This window comes from Gymnoscopelus braueri (assembly GCF_963280865.1).
Source record: "Gymnoscopelus braueri genome assembly, chromosome: 17".
NCBI lineage: Eukaryota > Metazoa > Chordata > Actinopteri > Myctophiformes > Myctophidae > Gymnoscopelus > Gymnoscopelus braueri.
The window spans coordinates 12,694,334-12,720,504 of record NC_137617.1 but is presented as its reverse complement, the minus strand read 5'-3'; the positions used below and the strand labels follow the sequence as shown (position 1 = coordinate 12,720,504).

At 41.6% G+C, this 26,171-nt stretch overlaps 1 protein-coding gene across 1 annotated transcript in view; it reads left to right on the top strand.

The window, feature by feature from the left end:
• LOC308104109 (voltage-gated delayed rectifier potassium channel KCNH4-like) overlaps window positions 1-26,171 on the top strand; it is an 86,837-nt gene that overhangs the window by 10,652 nt on the left and 50,014 nt on the right. Inside the window, exons 2-4 of the mRNA XM_080454413.1 lie at window positions 13,096-13,329; window positions 18,040-18,171; window positions 20,205-20,338. Of these exons, the coding sequence (XP_080310539.1) occupies window positions 13,096-13,329; window positions 18,040-18,171; window positions 20,205-20,338 (500 nt within the window). The remainder of the gene's footprint in view (window positions 1-13,095; window positions 13,330-18,039; window positions 18,172-20,204; window positions 20,339-26,171) is intronic.

The window sequence follows — 26,171 nt, the reverse complement described above, 5'->3', positions numbered from 1 at the left end:
CACCCCCTTTTGACCTCCAACCTCATTGTGAGCTTGGAGGTCCATTCAGCTGTTCTTATCAATGATGAACAAAACCTCCTAACTCCACTTTTTGTTTTGTTTTTGTCATTTCCTGAAAAATGAACATTTTGGAGTTAGCTGGTTTCTGCCGGACAGCAGAGAGAATATAATACTCTAGAATTGACAGATTTATCATCAAATACCATCACACTCACCCAACGCATACAGTACACAACGTTTCCCTGCCACCCATTGCAATACGCTCCCACAAATTAGAGAAACAATTTTGACTTATCAAGCACAGTTGACTTATCACAGCACACGGCACTAGATTGATGATCCCCATTGACTTGTCTCCAAGGCTCTGTTCAGCAGACCAGCGTTTTTCCACATGGTTCACTTTTAGCAGCGACAGCTCCGCACACTTGCTTGAGTCCCACGGGCTTGTGGCATCATCACATTTGCATGGCCTTTCCCCATAAGATTACACTTACTGTATGTTGGCATGATGTTCGCACCGTTTTCCCTTAGCATGTGTAGTGCGGAGCATCAACGCATCATATTACAAGTAACAGGCAGCCTGTCGGCTGAACACAGATGTGTACAGTAATTAAAAGAACGAGGCACAGCGGGTACTGCCAGTTCAAGCAATATCCCTCTAAGAAGATTACCACTGTGTACGGCCTAATGCTTCAATTATTATGTCCTACCAAGAGAGCAGATACACAAGCTCAGTTTGTAGATATTTTCAGCAAGCAACACACCATACGAGTCACGACAAAGTATAAGTGAGGTTCCAGTATTGAGGTGAGGTTGCAATCTCATACACAGTGATCAGCGTTGCCAGATTCTGTGAGAGAAACAAGCAACCAGGTCTAGGAAAACCAGCCCAAAAGAACCGACTATGGGCCACATGAGCACTTTAACATATACATCAGCTATTTTCAAATAGCAGATCTACAAGCACACAACGCGTCGCGATGCGACACGTTGTGAGCTTGTAGATCGGCTATTTTCAAATAAAATCTTGCGGGGAAATTATAATAAGCAGATCTGGCAACCCTGACGGTGATGTGCAGGTATGCAACTGCACACATACCCAAGCATACAGCATACGCAAATACAGGCTTTCAGACGCACACATACTGTACACCCCAATGGTGTAAAGTAACTAAGTACATGTACTCAAGTACTGTACCATTTTGAGGTATTTTTACTTTACTGGAGTATTTCCTATTTTTCTATTTTTACTTCTACTCCACTACATCTCAGAGGCAAATATTGCACTTTTACTCCACTACAATTATTTGAAAACTTGCTAGTTACTTTGTAGATTTTGATTATTATTACAAAACCACTTCAGCCCTATATACATTTCGGTCATTTGAAAATAGCCGATCTACAAGCTCACAATGCGTCGCGACGCATTGTGAGCTTATAGATCTGCCATTTTTTCTTCATGCATTTTATACATTTGAAAACTTTGTGAAATGGGACATTCTGCATAATGAGTACTTTCTACTTTTGGTATTTTAAGTACATTTTGATACCAATACTTTTGTACTTTTACCACAAGTACATTTTGAATTCCAGACGTGCAATATTGATACTTTCACTTAAGTAAAACAATTAGTACTTTTTCCACCACAGGTACACCCCCTGCAACGGTGTTTGGGAAGTTTTATCGTGCAGATGGTACATGGCTAAAACGGCTGACAGTTAGTCATGTTTTCATTTTGCACTTTGCCATGTTCTGAGAGGAATCTGAAAAGATTAAAAAAAAGATTACATCTCTCACGCTAGCAAACAGGCATGGTGTCATTTCCACATTTAGCAGACTGTAAAAAAGATTGCTATCGCTGTATTTTTATGCCTATACGCCGGTGGACAGCCGTGGCCGGAGGCGTCATGTTTCCGGGTTTGTCCGGCGTCCATACACCCCGAACTTGTGAATGCGAGATCTCAGCAATGCCTCGGGGGAATTTCATGACATTTGGCACAAATGTCTACTTGGACTCGAGTATGAACTGATTAGAAGTATGTGGTCAAAGGTCAAGGTCACTGTGGCCTAACTAAACATGTTCATTAAATTCCTTCAAAGTCGCTAAACTATATATAGACTTTATGAGTCTGGACAGACATGGATGTAAATAGCAACTGGTCAGTGGAGGCATACAACCGCAATGCGGTATTTCTAGTTATTTATTTTTTGTGGTTGTGTTCCAAGATGTTAACTTATATTTTTGCAGCAGTAGCTCATATTTAGCTTAATAAATGGCATGCAAGGTTGCAGTTTCCCACAAATTCACTTACGAGTGTTTGTCATAAACTCTTACTCCGCAGCCCCTTCCTAATTCAACCCTGAGCTGAGATGTTACAGTATGTATTTCACTGAAACAAAGTGTCACTGAAGAGCAACTTGATTAAAAGATCATTTCATCATTTGAATATCAATAGTTTCAATACAAATGGATACATATGGATTTTAAATGAATGCATTATCTTTTTAGCCAGGAATGGCCGAAAGGCGGAGATCATGTTTTTGCCCCTGTCCGTCTCTCCGTTTTGCGGCTGTGTCACACCCCCAAACTGTTTTTATTGATTGAGATCTGCACACTGCTTTGTGCCTGTTCCTGGAAGCTCCGGACAAGGATTTTGCTTGTCCGGAGTTTTGTTCAGAGTGAAGGAAATGATGGATGTTCATGGCATAGTGGACGGACAGCTGAGGGTGCGCCCTCACTTTGTTCCTGACACACTTATATTTGCAGATTATTCACAGTACAGTGAGACCCTCATTACTTCATATTTATAGCCCATTTCAGTATAGGTAAACGGCTGTCATCAAACAGTACAGTGATGCAGTAATAAAAAAGACAATGATAATACAAATAAAAAATAAAATTAAACGTATATTAACACAACAACAACAACGTACAGTATACATAACAGTATTTTTACAATTACTCCGTGATTATCGACATCTTGTAAACATATTATGAGCATGCCGAAGCTGTGAAGTGAATCCTGTTATGCCTTCAATATCAAATCAATCATCATTAATCTGTTTAGATTGTCCAGTTTCTTTTGCCTTTGTTCCAATGGCAATCCTTAAAACAAACCAATACATCAAATAACATTAATGTTTCAAGACTTTCCATCATACGGTATATTCACCTTAATGGACCCAATTTAGTTGGAAGAATTTGATCTCCTTCTTTGTCCTTAAGTAACATTGTCTTCTGCATAGCCAACCATTTTTATAATAACCATATGTATAATAAGCACTCACCCACCTTTATAACTTGTATGCCAGAGTTGACCTTTGAAGAGAGAATAGCAGCTCCTTGCCTTATTGCATCTATAGTTTGTGCTTATCTTTTCATAACTTTACGGGCAGCAGCAAACCAGAGAAGGAAATGGTGTAGGTGGCCGTTTTTGTATTTTGAAAACATCACTGTGAAATACTTTTTCATATTGTCTTTGGTATGGAAAAGCTGAATAGCCTAACCTGTGTAAGTGAGTGTGGTAGTGTGCAGACCATTAGTTTGTCGAAGGCAGAGGTGGGAAAAGTACTCTCAAAATATACTTAGTACCAAAAGTAAAAGTACTCAACCAGAATGTCATGCAGAATATCTTATTTATATTATTCTTATATTATTTATATTAATCTTATCTTATATGAATAAGCTTGATACAAATCTTTTGAAAGTAGCAGATATATGGCTATTTTCAAATAGCCAAAGTTTAAATAGGGCTGAAGTGGTTAATGTATGTTTAAATTGTAATAATCTACCAAAAAGAAAAATTACAAAGTAACTAGTAACTAATGTTTTCAAATCTTTGTAGTGGAGTAAAAAGTAGAATATTTGTCTGTGAGATGTACCGAAGTGAAAATATAGAAAATTGGAAACACTCCAGTGAAGTAAAAAAATCCTCAAAAGTGTACTTTACTTTACACCACTGTCATTAGTGTGTCGAAGGACACCAAATTCTTCAGCACAGCAGCTGTAGCAGTCTGCAGAGCACCATATTCCCCACATGCCAGCAGGTCTGCCTCAACCAGCAGGTCACAGGAAGAGTGGTTGAGATGAGTTCATCTTTATATGTAGAAAATATACATGAGTTTATCCTACACTAGTGAATAACGTGGTTTTGGTTGTTTATATTTTCCCATTCAAACTTACCATGATATATGGATAATTATTCAAGTTGTCTGCAGTTCAAAGATCTCATCCATCTTGTACTTGAGTGGCATTTTATGCCCTTTTTTCAGGTTGTTTTTGCTTTATCTTGGTGACGTAGGAGAGTGCAGTGAGGTAGGAGGCTGAGGGTAAGAGAGGAGGGAAGACATGCAACTCATGGCTGCGACTATAGGATAGAACTGGAGACGTTGCAAGCATATGGTGCATTAACCATCCACCCACTGGTGCACAGCAATGTACAGTACATCTTTGAGTACATTTTTGTGTGTGTGTGTGTGTGTGTGTGTGTGTGTGTGTGTGTGTGTGTGTGTGTGTGTGTGTGTGTGTGTGTGTGTGTGTGTGTGTGTGTGTGTGTGTGTGTGTGTGTGTGTGAGACTGTTTTTATATTAAAAAAATGACATCATCTTGTGCACAGGTAAATAAGAGTTAAATACATTTTTGCTCCTCGTTGTAGCAGCATAAGTAATGGTAATTTAAAAAACAACATATATACACAACTACAACAATAGAAGAGAAGAGAAACAGTTTTGCCATTGCCCTAGCGCTTAAGGTGTTTGAAGGTGCTGTGCATTAAGAGGGTCTGACTCCTGGGTTATCATCATCTAATGTAAACATTATGAGCATGCAGAAGCTGTAAAGTGATTCCTTTAAGCTTCCTTTAAGCTGCATTATTTTAAGTCCTGCCATGCCCTTCAATATTGAATCAATGATTGTTAATCTGTTTTGACTGTCCAGTTTCCTTTGCCTTTGTTCCAATAGCAAACCTTAAAACAAACCGACACACAGAATAACACCAAGACTTTCACATCAACATAAAATATCTGTTCACCTTAATGGACCTAGTTTATTGGGTTGAATTTGATCTCCTATCCTCAAGTAACACTGTCCTCTACAAAGTCAACCATCTGTATAATAACCTTAGTTATAGTAAACCTTACTGTATGTTACAGCGTAATATCCATTCACTCAACTTTATAACTTGTATGCTAGTGTTGAATTACCCTCGACAGTATGTAGATAATGATGCTGGCTAAGTCATTCATACACTATACGTCATTATTGAAGAGAGAATAGGCAGCTCTTTGCCCTATTTTATATAGGTTTGCTTATCTTTTCATAGTTACTGGCAGCACGAAACCTGAGAAGCAATTGTGTATCTTGGGGGGGTACGGGGGGGACGTGAAAGACAGTATATTGTCTTTGGTATGGGACAGCTGAGTAGCCCATGTGTTTAAGTGAGTGGGGTAATGTGCAGATCATTAGTGTGTCGAAGCGAAGGACACCAAAATCTTCAGCACAACAGCTGTAACAGCCTGCAGAGGAGTAGGAGAAGACATGGAGCGCCATATTCCCCTCTTACAAGTCTGCGGCGTCTGCCTCAACCAGCACGTTACTGGCAACCTTCTGGAGGCAACAGGAAAAGATTGAGATTAGTTTATCTTCATGGAGACAATAAACATGAGTTGTTTACCCTATGGCCTTAGTTTTATTTGATCGATCAACACTTGATCACACCGTTCAAACATTTTTCAGCGTTAGCCAATCATCAGTGTGTTTGAGTTATTAGAGAAAGTTATGCCTCAGCGCAATCGGAGCGTTTCCAAAACAGGTTTGGAGGTTGGCGCTGACGTTACACGTACGCAGTGATTTATGACTGTGCCTGCCCTTGACCTATTTGCAAGACCAACTTTAGGGATGCTGAGTAGAGGCTCTGTGTGTGTTTATTCTTGGGCAAACATTACATAAAGCAGAGATGAATGGGCTCTAATGAGGAGGTGTTCACCAAGATGTAGCTGGTTCCCCGTTGAACCCTATCACGTCTTTATTCTGTGCATGTTATAACAGCCAAACTTTTTGAAAAAAATTGCAGCTACAAGCTCACGATGTGTCGTAGCGCAAAGCGGTGTGAGCTTGTGGATCATCTATTTTGCCAGAGATTTGGTATAGAGGGGGTAAAGGAGAGGACCAAGTATAGACCGTCCCGGTCAACAAAGTCTATAGCGTTTAAGTGGCTAGGATTCATGCAGGTAGGGCTGGGTGATATTGACTAAATTAAATAAAACTATAAAATATTTTTCACTACCGTGATATTGATAGTTTGATGTGAGTTTGTCTGTTGCTTTCAAGAACATTTTGAGAAATTAACATTAGTAATGTAGATACTGCATGATGGCTATATACGTCTAATTAGAGGCATTGTTGATCATTTCACACAGAACACATTCAGAAAATTGGTAGGACTTTAATGTACCATTAAGACGATATTTGAGCTATATCACGATAATCCGGCAGTTCTGGTACTCCGGATCTCCATATATGCCTATGTGTTGGCATATCAGTCGGATCAGTGCACTTCACGCCAGTCAATGCTCTCCCTCGGGTGCTCTGCGATATGCATTAGAGCATGATATCATCGGTGACACCAGCCAGATTTATATAACTGTTGGTACGCCAGAATAGTCTCCAAATATGGGCATGTTGTTTGTGACGCCCACCGTCGACCCACAAGGACATTCTAATATAGGATGGGATATCACCCAGCTCTATACTGTATGACGGGGTGGAAAAGAGGACAGAGTATCTTTAGGACACTATATGAGACATACAGTACAGGTAGGCTATCATCATACCTCACCATGAAACTGGCTCTATGCGTATTCTCTATAAAGATTTTTAAGTGGCAAATACTTGAAAGCCTATTTTCTCCAGAGCGGTTTTGACCTCTCAAATATTCATAGCTTCATAGCCAAAGTCTGATTGTCTTCAGTCATTCTCCTTTGAAGCCAGCTTCACAGAGATCCCCTGTATAAGAAAAGTCGGAATAAATAGTATTCTCTTCAGTGTCACCATGCCGAAAGATCTGTGGGAGAGAGTGGAATAAAAAAAGTCGGTAGCACTTCATAATAATGACCCGCTATAAAGCGTTTAGGTACTCTTCAATGTCACCGTGCTGATGTCTGGGGAAAAAACTTGCATGAAAAGGTGTCAAGCTTCCATTGACTTCAATTGTCTGGTCGACGGCTCTCGGGCCGTGTCTGTCTGCGACACTTTGGTAGCTGCTCGCCGTACGTCCCCCTAAGAGGCTGTCGGAAAAAGCTCCAAAAAACACGTCCCCTGTGGACTGCTTCCTGTTGAGGATGGCCAATTAAAGTGCTGCCTTGTGGAAAGCACACGCTGAGCTCTCCTCCCGACACGGTTCTTATAATCACAGAGGGTAAGCAGTCGGGGCTCCATCAGACTAACATCTTACACTTGTGGCAGTGCTGCCGCCCACTAAGTTTCTCAGTCAGAGGCAGTAGCACATCATTTGCACATGCAAGCACACACCTGGGGGTGATAGGATCTCACCTATTTTGGGAGCTCTCTTATGTGAAATCAAAGTATTACAAAAACGGTAATAGGATACATTATTTTATTTATTTTACACTGGCTGAGGTGTGTGTGTGTGTGTGTGTGTGTGTGTGTGTGTGTGTGTGTGTGTGTGTGTGTGTGCGTGCGCACGTTTACTGTTTGGAGCTGAAGTCATAGTTGACTGATGTCACAGGCTGGTCACATGAAGATCCACATTGGAGCCAAGGTCCACATTGGTGTTTTATGTGCTTCCCAAGATCCACATAATTTAAGTAACATAGATTACTAAGTACAAGTAAAATAAACGTGCTCTTGTTTAAATATACAGTCAGTATTAACACGACATAAAACAACGCTTTCGACCGTCCTGGGGCCGGGCGCCCGCTGGCCTAGCGGTCCAGACGCATTCCACATAATAGTCTCTAATGCGAATCCCGATCCCGACGACCTTTGCAGCGTGTCTCTCCCCGTCTCCTCTCCATGTTTCCTGTCAATCTCCACTGGTACTATCAATAAAGGCAGAAAAAGTCCCAAGAAATATAAAAAACAAACAAAAAACAACACTCCCCTTTACAAAAACTCCCTAGAAGTACTGCAGATATATAATTTGGCCTTCTCGCCCTTTGTCCCTGGTGAACCAGGTATTCCTTGAAGTCCTCCTAACTAGGCCTTTCAATACTTATAGTAATACGGTCCTCCGCTGTGTCTGAGATGCTCTGATGTCTGACAGCTCTTAGTTTCTCACACAGCCGAGGGTACTGGGAAGACCAGCATTATGAGGAACAGGTACAGGATGTTCTTCAGGATTACTGTTCTGGCTGTGCCTGTTGTTCGCCTAAGTCTGAATCCGTTTCTGAAGGGTCTGGTCCATCCTCTAACCTTTTTCTTAAAGAAAAACATGTCGGTACGTTCGGGGAATGATTACCTACAACCTGAATGTTCCAAGTTGCTACTTTGCACAGCCATGGGAGAGAGAGAGCAGGAAATTATACCTAGTTCATAGGAGGATAATAAACTGGTAAACTGTGTGACCAAAATAAGACTTAAATTGAAATAATTACAACTAGTCCATATTCGGTGAAGCCAGGTCACGACCGGTCGTCATTTCATCCTGACAAACAACCAATAAAACCACGGCGTTGACATCCTTCCGGGCAATGGGACCGTGTCTAAAGATCCCATCGCCCATGGCAAAAATGCTAATGAACAGCTTCAATTTAGAAAATGTGAAGAATAAGCTTCCTCACTCCCTGCATACGCCAATGGTCAATGCCCATGATGCAATTACAGACTGATTGGTCAACCCACTGAGTAGAAATATGGATGAGGGGTGTCCCAGTGGCCTAGCGGTCCAGGCGCATACCACATCAGCTGGTAATAAGCTTGACAGCATGTCGCGGGTTCGACTCCCGACCCCGACGACCTTTGCTGTGTGTCACCCCCCCATCTCTCTCCCCATTTCCTGTCAGCCCACTATCCTATCAATAAAGGCAGAAAAAGCCCCCAAAAATATCTTTAAAAAAAAGAAAATAAATATGGATGAGGACAGACTGAGCGACAGAGTTTTGTTCTTTTAATAGTGGGATAGGAGGATATTATTATTATTATTATTATAAAAACTATGGAAAAATAAACAATGGACAGATTTACGGTCGCACATGCTCCAAAATTGCTATCAACGTGGAGCTCGGGAAAAGTGCGTCCACTGTCTATACAATCACAGGTGCTGCTTGGAATTCTGGGGCACCATGGCAGCATGTCAGACCGGAGCCCCAGAATTTACATATTAATCAATAACATTAATACATTCTGGCACCTTTTTACATCAGGGCTCACTCTGTGCTATATGCGACGTCTCCACCAACATTCACAGAGGAAGTCACAGCGGTCCGTCTGGCTGGTTCGTGGGTCTCTCCCTGCCTGGCGTAGCTCAACTGGTGTCTGATGTGTTCACTTGTTGGCTTGCTGTGAGGCGTCGCTTGGTACCACTTTTTGGTGACAGAATTCACAGGCGTGACTCAAAAGTGAAACACCAGGGGCACTTTATAATTGCTCTGATACGGTGTGTTGGCAGGACATTTTGATACCGTGTTATTAATTGAGCAGAAACATGGGTAACTCTTAAGCAAATCCTTGAGAACGTAATTAATTGCTTGGGGTTGGAGAAAGGGTCTTTCTGTGTGGAGTTTGTATGTTCTCCCCGTGTCCCCTAGGGTAGGTACCCTCACAAAAAACATGCAGTAATCCTGGTCTCTATTCTGCCTCCCCCTGGTCAGCCGGGGCGCCTGATGGAGGGGAAAGGAACTGGTTGGAATAACGTGTTCCTTCCACGCGCTACGTCCTACCGGGGGAAACTCCCTCCTGTCAGGTGATAAGAAGCGGTCTGCTCACTCCTCATGCATTGAAGGAAGCATGAGCTCAGTTCGGGGCTCTCCCCAGGCTGGCAGAGGGAGAGTAGCGCCCAGGATTACAAGCTTAGGCATTTGGCACAGGGTGAAAAATTGGTTAGAAAGTTGTGGGATATATATATTTTTTTTTTGGGGGGGGGGGGTGTATTTGATTTGATTGCTATAACCCTTAACCATTTAAAGGAATAGTTCACCCAAAAAAAATCTTATTTTCTATCAATTACACACCGGGTCATCGGGCAATAGGAGATTCAATATAGGAGACTCTTTGAGTCTTCGACGGTCATCAAATGATTGGCTTAGGAATGTGACAAAAACTAAAATATCATGGGGTGTGTAATTGATAGAAAATAAGAAATTATTTGGGTGAACTACTCCTTTAAGCCCTATATACTTCATCGTATGACGAATAGTGAAAAAGGCGATCTACATGCTCTGCTATTTTCACTCATTTTGGAGTAATGGCATTCCCAAAATAGGGATACCACAATAAGCGGTAGGACGCTAGATAAATGTCTGTGATACTACTGTATAATTGCCATGCAAAAGGCATGATTGCTACAACTCTCAAAGGTAAATTAAAACAGCAGATTTGGCTGTGTAGACCCTTCTTTGTGCCTTCACGGAGATGAAAAAAAAACGGCTGTTATTAATTATTTAAAAGACATCTGTGGTATTTCTGTACAGAGAAGAGCCATACTAAGTGCTTGTTGAAGTATGCCAAGCTCACTGTAGAAAAAGTCAAAAGATGTTGTAGCTTCCCTGTCTGAACTTTATCTATCAACAACAGTAAGCTACTTTGTGCAGTTTTTCTTTTTTTCTTTTATGGATATTGATTTCTTTGTACTTTTTTCACCTGTCACTCCTCACAAGAACAGTGTTGACATGGGAAAAAAACACACTATCTTTTACATGGCTTTTGTCAACTACTAGACCGATTTGACTCCATATGGGGGGCCCCCCCATATGCGGTGGTCCACCGACCGACTGAACCACCCACCCACTCACAAATCTTTATATTTTTGGGGATCCGCTGATCCTACAAACTTCCCACTTCCCACTTGGCGCATCACTCCCTCAGGTCCTTGGCGATATTAGATGACCCAACATTCTTTCACGTTCTTCATAAGTTTCATGATTACATCACATTACATGGGCATTTGGCTAGATGCCAAACTCTCATTTAAGGTTCATGTGGAGAACCTAATGAAAAAATTAGAGGTCAAATTGGCTTCCTTTACAGAAACAGGTCCTGTTTTTCTTTTACCAGCAGAAAGACCATTGTTCAATCTGTAATAATGTCTGTATTTGATTATGGGGATACACTGTATATTCATGCTTCACTCTCCACACTGAAGCCTCTGGATGCAGTCTACCACAGTGCTTTGCGTTGTATTACTGGTGATGATTATCTCACCCATCACTGTATTTTATATGATAAAGTAGGTTGGCCATCTCTCGCAGTTCGTAGAGAGCAACATTGTATTTTATTTATTTATAAGGCCTTGTGTGGTAAACTTCCTTTATACCTATCCTCGCTTTTGGAACCAAAGGTTACTGGTCACTCAACACGTTCACAAACACACATTAGATATACCAGTCCACGTAAGAGCAGTGAACACGGAGAAACTGCATTCAGGTATTATGCTCCACACAAATGGAACAAACTTCAGGACTCTCTGAAACTGGTGCGATTGGTCTCAATAGAGACATTCAGGGTGCTTCTTGAGGACACACTACATAGTGACTGTACCTGTTTTATGTAACACTGTTTATTTGCATCTGATTTTTAAATCTCTGTGTTGTTATCCATGTCCTCACTGTATTGTCTGATTCACCGTCTTTTACGATTATTTTAATGTTGTTTTATGCTTCTGCTTTTCTTTTTTGCTTTATTGTTAAATTAGTTGTGACATTGTAACGGATTCAATGTTTGTTATCAGGGCGTCCTTGAAAAAGAGAGCTGGCTCTCAATGGGTTTCCCTGAATAAATAAAGGAAAAAGAAAATACATTGTCCGAAGGGGCTTCCGTTTTTGTGACTCCACACTCATAGTGGCATGAGCTGTGATTGGTCTACTTTTGACAGGACAAACAGACGTAGATACTGTACAGTACGCACATACAGATGCCGAAAAATAACCACTAGCTGCTCTATAACAGCGAAAGGGACAAGAGATACAGTAAGAGGAGTGAGTCAGGCACATATAAATTAGAATTCAGGGCCGTGCAGGTAGAATTCTCAATAAAAGTGAGAGTATATGGCCTGTGGCCATCAGTGTCAGCATGTGGCTGTCACTATATAGAGGTCCTGGAATTTAATCCACGGAGGCAGAAAACTGGTGTCATAGGATGCCTTGCAGCTATAACTAAATGAATACAGTTGGAATACAGTACAGGCTGGAAGTCTGTTATTAGGAAAGGAGCTGTCCGTGGTCCTGGAATCACTGCAAAGCCCTTTTACAGACGGTGAAGGTGCAATGCAGTCGTTACATTTATATCCAAACATGTAACACTTTATTTGAAGTATAAATCTGACATGAAAAGTTAATTGTGCATTCATTTGAGTATATGCACGCAGTTATTTTAACTCGGATGTGAGGTTTATTGTTTACCTGGTATCCAAGTTTCTTTGAGGCACTACATCGTTCTCTGTACTCTCTACTTATGTGACTATTTACCTTGTTGTTTGTTAATAGGGTTCATGCTTAATTGGGTTAAGGTTCATGCTTGGTATGTTCATACCAAGCACTATAACTTAAACTATATCGTTCACCATTGTCTTTGTTATAGTTGTGGTGTGAACTCTGCCATCCACTTGAGTTGGAACGATTTTTAACTACATTTTTTCCAAAAATGTTATCCCATGATTTTGTAACCCATCATCATGCCTCCTTCAATGCATGAGGAGCTAGCAAGCCACTTCTTATCACCCGAGTGTCGCGCTACAAGCTTGTAGATCTGCTATTTTTGAATAGCTAAAGCATAAAATTATGCTTTTTAGCTCAAATCTAAAATGACAGAGATGCTTTCCCGGTCTTAAAGAATTAATACTGAGGATTTTACTGAGTATACTGAAGTCTCCGCCCGGAGCAACTCTTTCTGACCTTCTCATTGCCTCCCTATAACCCTGCAGATAGCAACTTCCTGCTGGGCAACGCCCAGGGCCACCGCGGCTACCCCATCGTCTACTGCTCGGACGGCTTCCTGGAGCTGACGGGCTACGTGCGCACCGAGGTGATGCAGAAGAACTGCAGCTGCCGCTTCCTGTACGGAGCCGACACCAGCGAGCAGGTCGCCCAGCAGATGGAGAAGGCCATGGAGAGCCGGGAGGAGTTCCAGGCCGAGGTCCACTTCTACAAGAAGAACGGTGAGGGGATGAACATGGGGAACACCAGTGGTGGAAAAAGTACTCAAATGTTTTACTTAAGTAAAAGTATCAATACTGCAATGTAGAAGTTCTCTGTTACAAGTAAAAGTCCGGAATTCAAAATGTACTTGAGTAAAAGTACCAAAAGTAAAAGCACTAAAATGTTTGAAAATAGCAGATCTACAAGCTCGTCGATCACAAGACGCGTTGTGAGCTTGTAGATGAGCTTGTAGATCGGAAAGGTCAAGGTATAAAATAGGGCTAAAGTGGTTAATGTATATTTTATAATGTAATAATTTATATCTGCAAAGTAACTAGTAACTAAAGTGTTCAAATAATTGTAGTGGAGTAAAAGTACAATATTTGCCTCTGAGATGTAGTGGAATAGAAGTAAAAGTATTGAAAATGGGAAATACTCCAGTAAAGTAAAAATGCCTCAAAAGTGTACAGTACTTGAGTAAATGGACTTTTTTTTTTTTTTTCATTTTCAACCAGTTGTAAAATTCAAGGAAGTCTGGGGTTTGGTTGGGAGTGGGTAATTTAAGATTCATAATTGTTTTTAACCGCAGCAGATCTACAAGCACACAATGTGTCACGTTCCAACGTGTTGTGTTGGGCTATTTTTCGAGATTTGGTGTAGAGAGAAAATAGGAGTGGGCCAAGGATAGACGCCTGGGGCACTCATGCCTTTCACTCACTTTTTGGTTTCCTTTTTTTAATCTGTGCCTCCCTGGCACAGGGCCGGAGTCCGTCTGTCCATTCGTTAGTCTGTATGTCAGACTGTTTGCAAGAAATCTCGAAAAGTTATTGCACAAAACTTTGGTTTTGGCCCACGGTTAAAAAAAATTCTCCGCAAGGAGCCTTGTGAGGTGTCATTGGACTCGAAGAACTTTTTCTAAAGTTATTATATTAATCTACACTTTTACGATATAGTAAATTAATAAATATACTAAGTAAGTAAGTAAGTACGGTAAGTAAGTAAATAAATAAATTAGTATAGTAAATAAATAAATAAATAAGATACTCCCATGTACTTTTAGACCCATGATGAAATCTTGTTTTATTGTTAAACAAAAAAAAAGAAAATTAATGTACACATACAGTACGTCAAGGATTCACCTACAACACATTTACCGCATGTCACACACATTTGCACTGAAAGGATCATGATGGAAATGAGCTCTCTGGCCTTTTTGTGTTTGATCATTTTGAATGTAATCAGTCATGCAACACAACTTTGTGCGTGCGTGCACGTGCGTGCGTACGCAGCATTTTATCAAAGTAGCTTATAATTGGAAGTTAAACCCTTAACGAAATCCTTGTAAACTTAATGGAGCCCTAGTCTCCTTGCAGTAAGTCATACACGGTGAGGAGACCACACAAGATTCCTTAAGCCTCTCTGATGGTCCAACAGGCTTAGGTTCGCTCAACAGAGAGCTAATGCCTCCCAATCCAATGGTGTGAACCAGTGTGTCGCTAATTTTTCTGAGGGATTACACAGGCTTGTCCGGGGAGGCTGTGGAGTGCAGTGGAGGGCATTCGTATTCCTCGGCTTCTTCCTGAGCCCGTCGACCCAACAGAGCCGACTTGCAGAGCCGACACACATGTGGTGCAAGCCAAAAGAAATCACTCACTTTGCTCGCTCGCTCTCCAAATGGACTCCCTTGCTAACACGACACCACCTGTAACGTCTTCTCTACCTCTCGTCTCCTTGGTTGCCACTCTCTCACTCTTAACCCATTCAATCCGGGAACGCATACTGTGTCATTTTCTATTTTTAGCTATAACCATTATTTTATACAAGCTCGTAGCGCTACAAGCTTGTAGATTTTTTTTTTTTAAATTGTGACATTTTGTGCAAATCTTTTATATGTTTTTAAAGCAATTTTTCTTTTACTCAAATCTTTGCTTCTGTGGATTCTACAAATGTCTTCTAAATCCTAACAGTTTTCTGAAAAACGTATGTTGCTTTATCAGTGGTGCTCAAAGTTTGTGTTGTGTTAAGGACCCGAAAATGATATGTATTTGGCCGTGGACCCCCATCTCAAAATATTTAGTTCCCGGGACCCCCATGAAGCAAAGATTTGAGTTACAAATGTTCCCTTTGAAATATATATATATATATATATATTCCAATATTGGCTCACATGTTCAAGATTTTTCAAAAATAGCAGATCTACAAGCTCATAGCGCGGCACTCGGTGCCGCGCTATGAGCTTGTATATCTGCTATTTTTTTATAGCCAAATAAATCTAAAATAACAGAGATGCGTTCCCGATCTTAAAGGGTTAAAACGCACATAAGGGCACTCACAGACAGGCCGGGACAGGGTTGGGAGACATGTAACAGATGTGCTGAGAATGGAGCACATCTTGTGCTGAGTGCTTAATGAGCTCGCCGGGTGCCATCGTTAACTCTGTGTCTCCCCTCTCTCCCATCTGAAAAAACCTGTAGTCATCCTCTATCTCACTCTGTCCACTCGTTCTCCTCTCCCTCCTTTTGCCCTCTCTCTATCTATCTTTCCCTGTCTCTCCCTCCCTCTCCCTCTCCCTCTCTCTGAGCCCACTCCTGGGGATCACTACCGTCTCTTTAAATAATGGGCCAGGCTGCACCATATACTCACATGCACGATTGATTGATTGATTGATTGATTGATTGAATATTTTAGAAGGCAAAAAATGGAAACAGCACAATTACATACTTTGTCTAAAAGGTCCGTCCAAAAAAGTCCTTGCGGGTCCTTGGTATTCAATTCATAGACATATATAGTAGCAGCCAAACAGTTCAAAATCAACACAATAATACAGGGGAAAAAAAAGATCCCCAGGATGTCTAAATACCTGTATACAAGATCACAGAAGACACACTGTGTCTGTGATTGATGTATTGACATATTTATTGACAAAATGTGTAGTGCATACATATATTTGTACAAATCTGTCAAGAGGATAAAACAACATTTTCATTGTGGTTTTTGGTTCTTTTATTAAATGGAAAAATTTCTTAGAAGTGTTTCAGACAGACATAACCCCCGATCCTATATGTGCTCTATTTGGGTTTATATTGGAAAATTGTTCTATGAAAGACAAATCCTATGTAATTATAGCATTTGCCTCTGGTTGCTAGAAGTCTCACTCCCTCTCTTGGAACTGGCAGTCATCGCCCAGCCTTACCAAAGGATTAAAGATACTACGTAATTTTTAAAGTGACAAAAAGTCTATTTAATCATTAAGGTCTTTTTTTATTGTGCTCCTTTTCCTCTAAGCACCTTAACGTCCATTGTCTATCATGCACAGTATAAGTATAACATGCACAGTATACAATACATTGCTGCTATGCTCAGGCACCTTAGTTTAGTTTTTTTTATTATCTCAGGTAATTTGTAAATATGTAGATAACTTGTCTGGCCTTCTGTTGCTCTCTTGTTTTGATCTCCTTCCCACCTGCCCCCCACCCTCTTCTTCTCCCCCCCCCTCTTCTTTCTATGGAAACTAACGTTGCGATGGGAACGATGTACAAAAAAGAATTTCACCCACTTTTTTACCTTGTAAACCTGTGATGTGACAATAAAACTGATTCTGATTCTGAATAATTAAGGAGATGAAATTCGCTCCCTTTCTAGAATGTTAAAAGAGCTCACAGGTAGCACTTGATTAGGAAGCCTAGAAAGACACCAAATGCACCAAATGAGGAAGCAAGTTTGTCCGTCCATCTGTCCCAATCTTGTGAACACAACATCTCCGGAATGCTGTGAGCGAATTTCATTACATTTGGCATTAAACACATCTACTTGGACTCTATAATGAAATGAACTAGGTGGTCAAAGGTAAAGGTCACTGTGACCTCGCACTGTATCTCCCATCTGTCCGTTTTCTTGCACGCAATATCTTAGGAGTGCCTTGTGGGAATTTAATGACTTTCGGAGGAATTTAATTGGCATACAAAATCCACTTGGATTAAAGGATGAACTGTTTAGAAGTAGCTGGTCAAAGGTCACGGTAACAAGGCTTTCATTAAATTCCTTCATTCACTACACTCTGAGTCTGGACAGACATGTAAACTATAGGCATACAACTGCGACTGCGATATTTCTAGTTATTTTATTTTACGTATTTCTTTCTTTATTTGTATGACTCTTCATGCTTAGTTCTTAGTATCCTTTTCATCATTTGATTTAATTTAATTAATTAATTAATTTCCTTTTCTTTTCTTTTAACCTAACAAGGGAAAGCAGTTTTGGTTTAAGGATTTACTATTATCATGGCAACATTCAAATACATCTGGGGTCCTATCACAAGTCATCTCGACTCCGTTGTGTGACTGCTCTGTTTTGTACAAGCCCAATTGTTAATGTGTCCAACTGTTGTATTCTGTTGTATTCTGTTTGCCTATGCAGCACCTCATTATGATAGGTTAATTACTCATGTTTAACATGCATTATAGTCTGGTGTTTGTTTGTCTTATTGTTATGTCTTGTTGATGTCATGTCTTATAAAAATATATTTTTATGTTTCAAACTCGTCAGTAAAATCCCACTTGCCATACATTGCACTTCAGCGGCATCTGATTTTGGATAGATCAGCTCAAGTGTGTGTATAATGGAATGTTTAGTTCCAAATCTTTGGTCACATTTCTCTCCGAGTTAAATGAACACCGGATTTGACTGTGTTCCACTTCCTGTGCTAAAACGGCCACTGGTTTTGTTCTCAGGGATGGCCTTCTGGTGTCTGCTGGACATAGTTCCCATAAAGAACGAGAAAGGAGAAATGGTCCTGTTCCTCTTCTCGTTCAAGGACATCACAGAAAAGCACGGTAAGGACACCACCACAGCAACCACAGAGGGTACACTGCATGTAGGGACTTTGAAATCCTCCCCCCCCCCAAAAAAACCTTTCATTTGTTCCGTTTTAGACATGATTTATAATTGGGCCCCATCTCCTGGCCCCCTGGCTTTCATGTTCGGGGAGCCCTTTCGTGTTTGTCATTGTCACCCTCTCTACCTCGCAATGCGTTACAGTAGAGCTCGCATTCATTCATTGGAAGCAGGCAGTGCTTTCCACAGGGCAACGTGAAGTGCTGATCCAGAGCCTGAGCACAGTCTGTCACAAATGCCAAACACTGCGCCCGAGGGGGAAGAAGCTGTCATTCCTCTGTAATGCAGTTGAATGGAAGTCCAGGTGCCGAACATTTCACTGAAGGGCTGTGCTTTTTCACCTCTAGCAGCTGTGTGCGATTTCAGCAGGCACAGCTTGTTAAGCGTATGAAAGGGCAAACTAAGAGACTCAAAACTTGGCGGAAGGAAGAGAAAACCTACAGTATAGGCCTTGACCTTGAAGCCCTGATCCAAATATAGCGTGATTTATGATAACGGAACAGGACAGAAACCTTTATAGCTGCTGTAGTATGAGGATATACAGTAGCAGTGCTCAATTTGTAAATTATTACCGCCGCAGGTATATGCCCAACTCTTTATATATTTTTCATAAAATAAAATGTATTGATTTAACCATAAAATAGCCCCAGAAAGTTAGGCCAAATATCAGCATAAGGATCAGTGTTTCCACATCAAACAATGCATTTAATAATCGAAGCATTAACATAAGAATGTAACAATAGAAGAACTCTAAGTATTGTTTACAGCATGAACGATTCTGACACAAAAAACAGGAGCGGAGGCGTGTAGAAACAGCACTCTCTCTGGAGAGAGTGCTGGAAAGCTGAATGAATAATAAATAGCCTAAATAAAAACGCATTGTATTGTGTGTGCATTTGAGGTGACGGGACACCTTCTAGATTTCCCGGAGCGCACGGGGCAGGTTCCAGAGCCCATGCAGCTCAGGCCAGCTCCGGCACAAATTAAGCCCATGAGAGACAGAGCTGCAAGATATACCATGTGTAACATAAAAATCCCACTGCAATATCCATTTTAAACGGGGACAAATAAACTGTCACATTTTATTAATGCACTTCTGTCTTCTGCACACCTGCTTGTATTTATAGAATTGTGTTTTTTTGAATAATGTCTTTCATGAGTGTACAGTATGTTGTTGTTCGAGAGACCCTAACCAAAGACACATTTCTATCAGATGGCATAGGGTGTTTTTGAATCTTGTATACATGTAGACAAGTCTCAACAAACTGAAACAGCATTGCCAAAAATACAAATAGTTCAGCTTAAGGAAGACTTTACACAAAATGAATGCAATGATATTTATTGCGAAGTACTGTTTACAAGAATGGCGCTGGAACATAATGAATTTGCTTTACATGAATAGAAAGATTATGCATTATGGAACATATAATGATGTTGCTTTACATGAATGGATTATGCATTAATGGAACATATAAAGATGTTGCTTTGGCGCGGGCCCCATCGCAGGAGAAGAATCAGATCAAAACCGTCCTGATCCTGCCTGATGAAGGCAGGGGGCTCTTCAGGAGCCCGCCCCCTGTAGATAGGGCCAACCTGGCAGTGCCTGCTGCTTGGGTGGTGTCGGGGAGGTGGTGGTTGACCTGTACAGAGAGCATGAATATGAGTGAGACAAGGAAGGAGGAGTAGTCCTTTTAAAGGGACTGTCAATCAGCTCAGCTGATCTGATTGGAGCAGGGCTAATGAGGTGATAGTTGAGGAGTGTAATGAATGACAGTTCTGTAAAGTCTCCCAGCTGAACCTCAGTATACATTCTGAACATGGACATCTTTGTCATAACAAAATCTCCAAAACTCACATCGCCAAAATTGGGCATATGAATACAGTGGACACGCAGTGGGCTGTACTGTACATGCCAACAGATAAACTAGCAATGTCCTTTATGCGTTTCCTTGACCGCTGACTGACTGACTTGACCTCTGACCCATGTCCGTGTCCCCGGCAGTTTCCGAGGACAAGCGGCGAAACAGGAAGAGCACCTCTCACTTCAGCAGGGCCAGGAGGCGAGGCCGCACCATGCTGTACCAGCTGACCAGCCAGTTCTCCAGAGGAGGCAAGGGAGAAGTCAACCTAGGCAGCGTGAGTACCCATACCACACCGACTCCTTCTCTTCATCAGCAGATAATTGGTCGCTTGACATTTGCTACCTGTACTGCAGTCGGTTACAAGTACATTTCCTGAGTTCACACAGTTGCCAGGGGACTCGGGAGGCCATAGCACGAGGTCAGCGGCACTGTGGTTTTTTAACCCATTAATACCTGAGACCGATTCTACAAAATGCCTTCTGAATGAGTAGTTTTTCGTGCCAAGGACCCCCAAATTGATATGTATTTGGCCGTGGACCCCCATCTGAAAACTTCTGTGTGCCAGGCAGGGACCCCCAGAAGTGAAGATTTGCGTTTAAAAAATTCTAAATGATTCAAAAAATTTCAGAAAGCTTGTGCAAGCTTGTAGATCTACTATTTTTGAATAGCCCTAAAATCTAAAATTACACAGATGCTTTCCCGGTTTTAATGGGTTAAGTGGTTCCAGCTGAAAACTTCTCCGCCATCGTCTGTCTAACCAACACTACCTCCATAATATCAGTCATTAAGCGTAATTTATGCTACGTCGCACGACGGTGTCACGCGTCAAAAATATTCGACCCACAAGCTCACAACGTGTTGCCGATGTGATGCGTTGTGAGCTTGTAGATCGGCTATTTGCGACACCATCGTGCAACGACGTATATGCATCTGGCCTTATGTTCCCCCTCACACTCTTTAAGTACCATCTCTGGGCATTCCCATATAGACTGCATATTATACATAATTACAGATTTTATCCTTAAAGATTCCTTGTAAATGTCAACTATTTTTGGAAGACATTTTCATTACTTTGTTAAGCAGAACAGCAGAGATAGTGAATGTCTATCTAGATGAATATGTTATTTTTTTGCCCTTGGAGATACAGCCTCCATACAGTATGTGTCTTCAAAGAAGGATAGTCTTTTATTTGCTTTAAAAGCGTATAGCACGATTATAGCTGGGTAGAGTCTGTCTCATTCCCATTCTACAGCCAGCACCATATTTGCTAGCAGACTTTGACAGAGATGTGGCACATCTCTTAAGTTTGAGTAACGATTAGCTATTCTACATAATGACATCATCACGCAATGACATCACAAAATTGTCATCACGGCAAATGTAAATTTTCCTTTAAAATGAATTGTCCATTACACATTAACCGCCAAGAACTTAGTCCTACGGTCCGTTAAATCCAACTGTTAAGCGCCGAGACCGTAGCCCTACGGGCTGCAGTCTTTTCGCGCATGCGCGGTCCGGGTGCACTTTCGGAATTTTTTTGATCCACTTCCGTTTCCGGTTTGATGACCGGAAACGGAATTATTTGGGATCCGGTTTTGACGATCACGTCCGCCCTCGTTCTACAGACGAAACTGAAACTCAATTCTCTTCCTGTAGTTTTTTCTCCTCGCATTTCACTGTTTAACGTAATCCGCTCTAACTCAAACATGGATGCCCCGTTTGACACACGATCTTCACTGGGAGATACAGGGAGATCTCGCGGATGTAAACAGACCGGCTCAATCTCAATCTTAAGGATTTTAACAAGATCTATGGCGACATGAAAAAAACAAAAAAACAACAAAAACACCTTGGCACTGGTGAGTACATTATGAGATTAACCTCTGGCGGTCGATGTGTTAACAACTCTTTAACTGCCAGAGTAATAGTGTAATAGTGTTACGCTACTGCCAGCGAAAACGAGCGAGCTGTGAATGCTATCCGCATGGTGATCCCCTCATTACACACACAGGGGTCTTGTAGAAAATTATCCGATAGCGGTAATCCATTCCATAGTTGTGGCAAGTTGAAAATAGCATGTTTTGCCAAAAATATATAGTGAAAAAAAAAAGTACACAGGAGCCGAGATTTTTAAGCAATAAGTTAACCAGGGAGTGAATGGAGCAGCACATCTTTGGATGGCGTTATCTCTGGTTCTGTGTGAAAAAACTTGTCCAAACTCGTCCTTGGCAGGCTGGGCCATAGCAGGCCATAGCAGATCTACAAGCTCACAACGAGTCGCAGTTGTGAGCTTGTAGATCGGCTATTTTCAAATAAAATCTTGCGGGGAAATTATAATAAGCAGATCTGGAAACCCTGGACGCAGGGCTCATTCAGCCTTTGCCTACAATGGAGAGCAGGATCCAGGACTTCAATACTATGAGGAGATTCAATCCAGAAACCTTCTCCTGGACGAAGGTTGAGCCCAAGGGGAAAGGCCCCTGTTCAAGGATGTATAATATGTGCTGTTGCATGGTGGGAGATCGTATCGTGATCTATGGAAGATGGGACACGCCCGATGAGCTGTACGTCTTAGACTTTAGTCCTAGTATGAAGACCTTATGCAAGCTAGCAGTTATTCAGTACAATCTGGAACAGTCTGAACTCCCACATGACATCAGGAGGGAACTCGCAGCCATGAAACAAAAACTGAAAAGAAGAACGTAGCCCACGGAACAAATAAACAAACAAAAAGCTGTTCCCTTCCAAAATATACATATATATTCAAAGGTTTACAAAAAAAATCACGATAAAACAAAAATAGCAGATCTACAAGCTTGTATATCTGCTATTTTTGAATAGCCAAAGTATACAACAATGCTATTTAGATCAAATCTAAAATGACACTTTGATGCTTTCCCGGTTTTAATGGGTTAGGCTGATTGGACCAATTCATGTAAACCAATCATCACATCACATTCTGGACCATAAAAACAAACCTGTTGCCATGTCATATAACCATCAATAAACCTATTATATCAATATGTTCATTGTCCTGACTGACTGTTATTAGTATGTAATGTGTAACAAAATGACTGAACTAGAAAAAGTGCTCCTCGGAGCACAGGTCTCCGCCAGGTCAGGTAGGTTATTGTGGCCTCCTGATGGCGCTATAATAGGCCAATGTGAAAAGGGTGCCATTTCTTATTAGGCCTTTCAATCGGACACTGCATTCATGATTTGAGGCATTTTGTTCCAAAAATGTGTTTTGCTAAATTAGACCTGCTGGCAGGGGCGTAGCCACGGGTGGGCATAGGTAGGCCTGGGCCCACCCATAAGTTTTTTCTGCCCACAAAAAAAAAAAAAAAAAAAAAAAAAAAGTATAAGTATAAGTATAACTTTTTAATATTTTTTTATGTCATATTCAGCCATTTTGATAACAGTGTATATATAGGTACCCGAAATCTGTCACAAACCCGCGAAAAAAGCATCAAAAACCACTAGCGCGCACGGTTAGGGCGCACGTGCCCACCCGCGACTCCCTAGGCCCAGCCTCGACTAGCGTTCTGGCTACGCCACTGCCTGCTGGTGGTGCTATAACAGGCCAATGTGAAAAGGGTGGCATTTCCTCCTCGGCCTAGTGGGAAGGTGTGCGCAGAATTTCATGGAAATCGCACACTGCGTTGATGATGGGAGAATTTTTGTTCAAAAAGAACGAATCCTGCCAACTTCGGAAGCCAATCTAATCAGTTCATTTGCGTGAGGTTTGGATAAAATATGTAGGAGTGATATCCAAAAATGTGTTTTGCACAAATCGGCATCCTGGTGGCGCTATAACAGGCCAATCTGAAGAATTTGGGCCAGAGGTTCGGCTTTGGCAGGAAGTGTGTGTGCACAGTTTCGCAGCGGCCGGGCCAACGGTGCCGGAGATTAGCTGTTCACAGTCAGACACACGGACGGACTAGGTATAAAACATACTTTCGCCAGGCCGAAAGACAATAAAACATAAAACAAGTTACTCAGATAAATAAAATAATGTGTAAACATAATGGATGCATAGAGATCAGTCTGACCAGTCAGTCAACACAATATCCTGAGTGTTGATTAAATGAACACTGCAACCGTCCTATTCAGCCCTGGATGTGAGAATCAGCATAAAGTATGATGACAACTTGACACTTTACCCCGTAAACAGGAACAGGAAATACCCTAACTAACCCTATAATAACCCAGTATGATTAGAAGCAGTATACGTATAATATTCAAAGTTTGTCAGACCACAGATTTATAGGTTATAAACCAACCAGCCAAATGTGAATGATTGGGGAAGGCAGCAACAGGAAAGATGAGCTCTTCAGATCAATACATAGATCTTTGCACTTAGAATGAAAGCAGGCAAATGATTTTGGGTGGGTCCCCACTCCCAGGGTTAAACAGGGGGGAAACAGGGGAGAGAGTCGTGGAGTGACACGCAGGAAATCCGCCACCGGGGCTCGGGAATCGAACCCGGGACAAGCTGTCAGGCATCAAAGCCTAAGTGGTGCCCTAACCTATTTAAACCAGGGAAGCATCTGTGTCATTTTTGATTTTTTGCCGCGCTGCGGGCTTGTACATCTGCTATTTTTGAACAGTTTTGAAAAATCTTTAAAGTGTGAGAACTACTGATTTAGAAGGCATTTGTAGAATCTGCCTCAGGTCTTAATGACGACGTATTGCAGAGGCAGCAGCCAGCAACAGTGATACAGTACAGTGCGTGCCGGGCTGTGGTTGGCTGTGATGTTCCTCGCAGGCTAGAAGGCCAGGCCCTGTCCTCGGGCATCAGGATGCTATCACCTCCCCCTCGTCTGCCAGCCTCCTGGTGCCGTCCTTCCATCCCACCTACTCACAGATGGCATTGTTCACTGGCACCATACATGTGCAAACCACACACACACACACACACACACACACACACACACACACACACACACACACACACACACACACACACACACACACACACACACACAAACGTGTGTGTTCTGAAAGCACTCGCGCACACACACACACACATATACACGCATATATACGCGCCACTCTGTACACATAAACACAATCTAGTATGCACATACTTTACATAAACACCATATTTATTCCAAAGACTCACATCCTCACACTACGCACCTATACCCTCTGACACATACAGTACACACCTAACTCTCACACATACACATGTATATTTAGACAATTTACTTCTGTCTCGCCTTCAGACAGATAGCAACACATGTTCCCTGACACCCACAGCCACACATTTACACACTGTTTCCATACAGAGATGCTGAAACACACACACACACACACACACACACACACTCTCAGTATAAAGAACATTCTGTTCTGGATGCGGCATCAACTAGAAAAGAACAGATCTCCACCAGGCCTGGTAGCCGACCTGGGGCTGTGTCACTGTGATCTTGATGCATGCTAGCGACTGACCGAGATAAACAGTATCTACCTTACAGACATAGCTTGTTGTTTTTTATTACTTAAGCTTGTTTTTCCTGACTGAAGAATGTCATTTTGTTATTTAAAAATATACTAGCTTCTTTGTTTACCTGGTATCCTATAGGTTTTTTTGTATGTTATTATGTTGTAGTATACAGTAGTGTTTAGACTGATTATTGGATATCCTATGGTTCTAGTTTCCTGAGGCACTACTACACTGTCTCTTTGCATTCTATGTGCGTGATGACCTTGCTTATTGTATGTCGCTCTGGATAAGAGTCTGTTAAATGCCTAAATTGTAACTGGTGTCATTCGTTGGGGTGCAGCCGTCGGGATAAGAGGAAGCTGGGGGGAAAATAGAGTTTGTGTGACACAGGCGGTGCAACTGTTTGCATTTCTAGAGCCCCCTATTCAGATCCTGTGTTTTACTTTCTTCACTGTTATCCCCTCACCTACAGCATACAGAATTCTGTACTATATCTACGGTACAGAATTCAAAAATCTTCTCTTATGGGGTACCATGGTACAAAACATTTTCAAATGGGGGTACGCAGCCTATACATAATGACGGGCCTTGACTTTAAAATGTTTGAAACCGCGCACACACACACACACACACACACTCTCTCTCTCTCTCTCTCTCT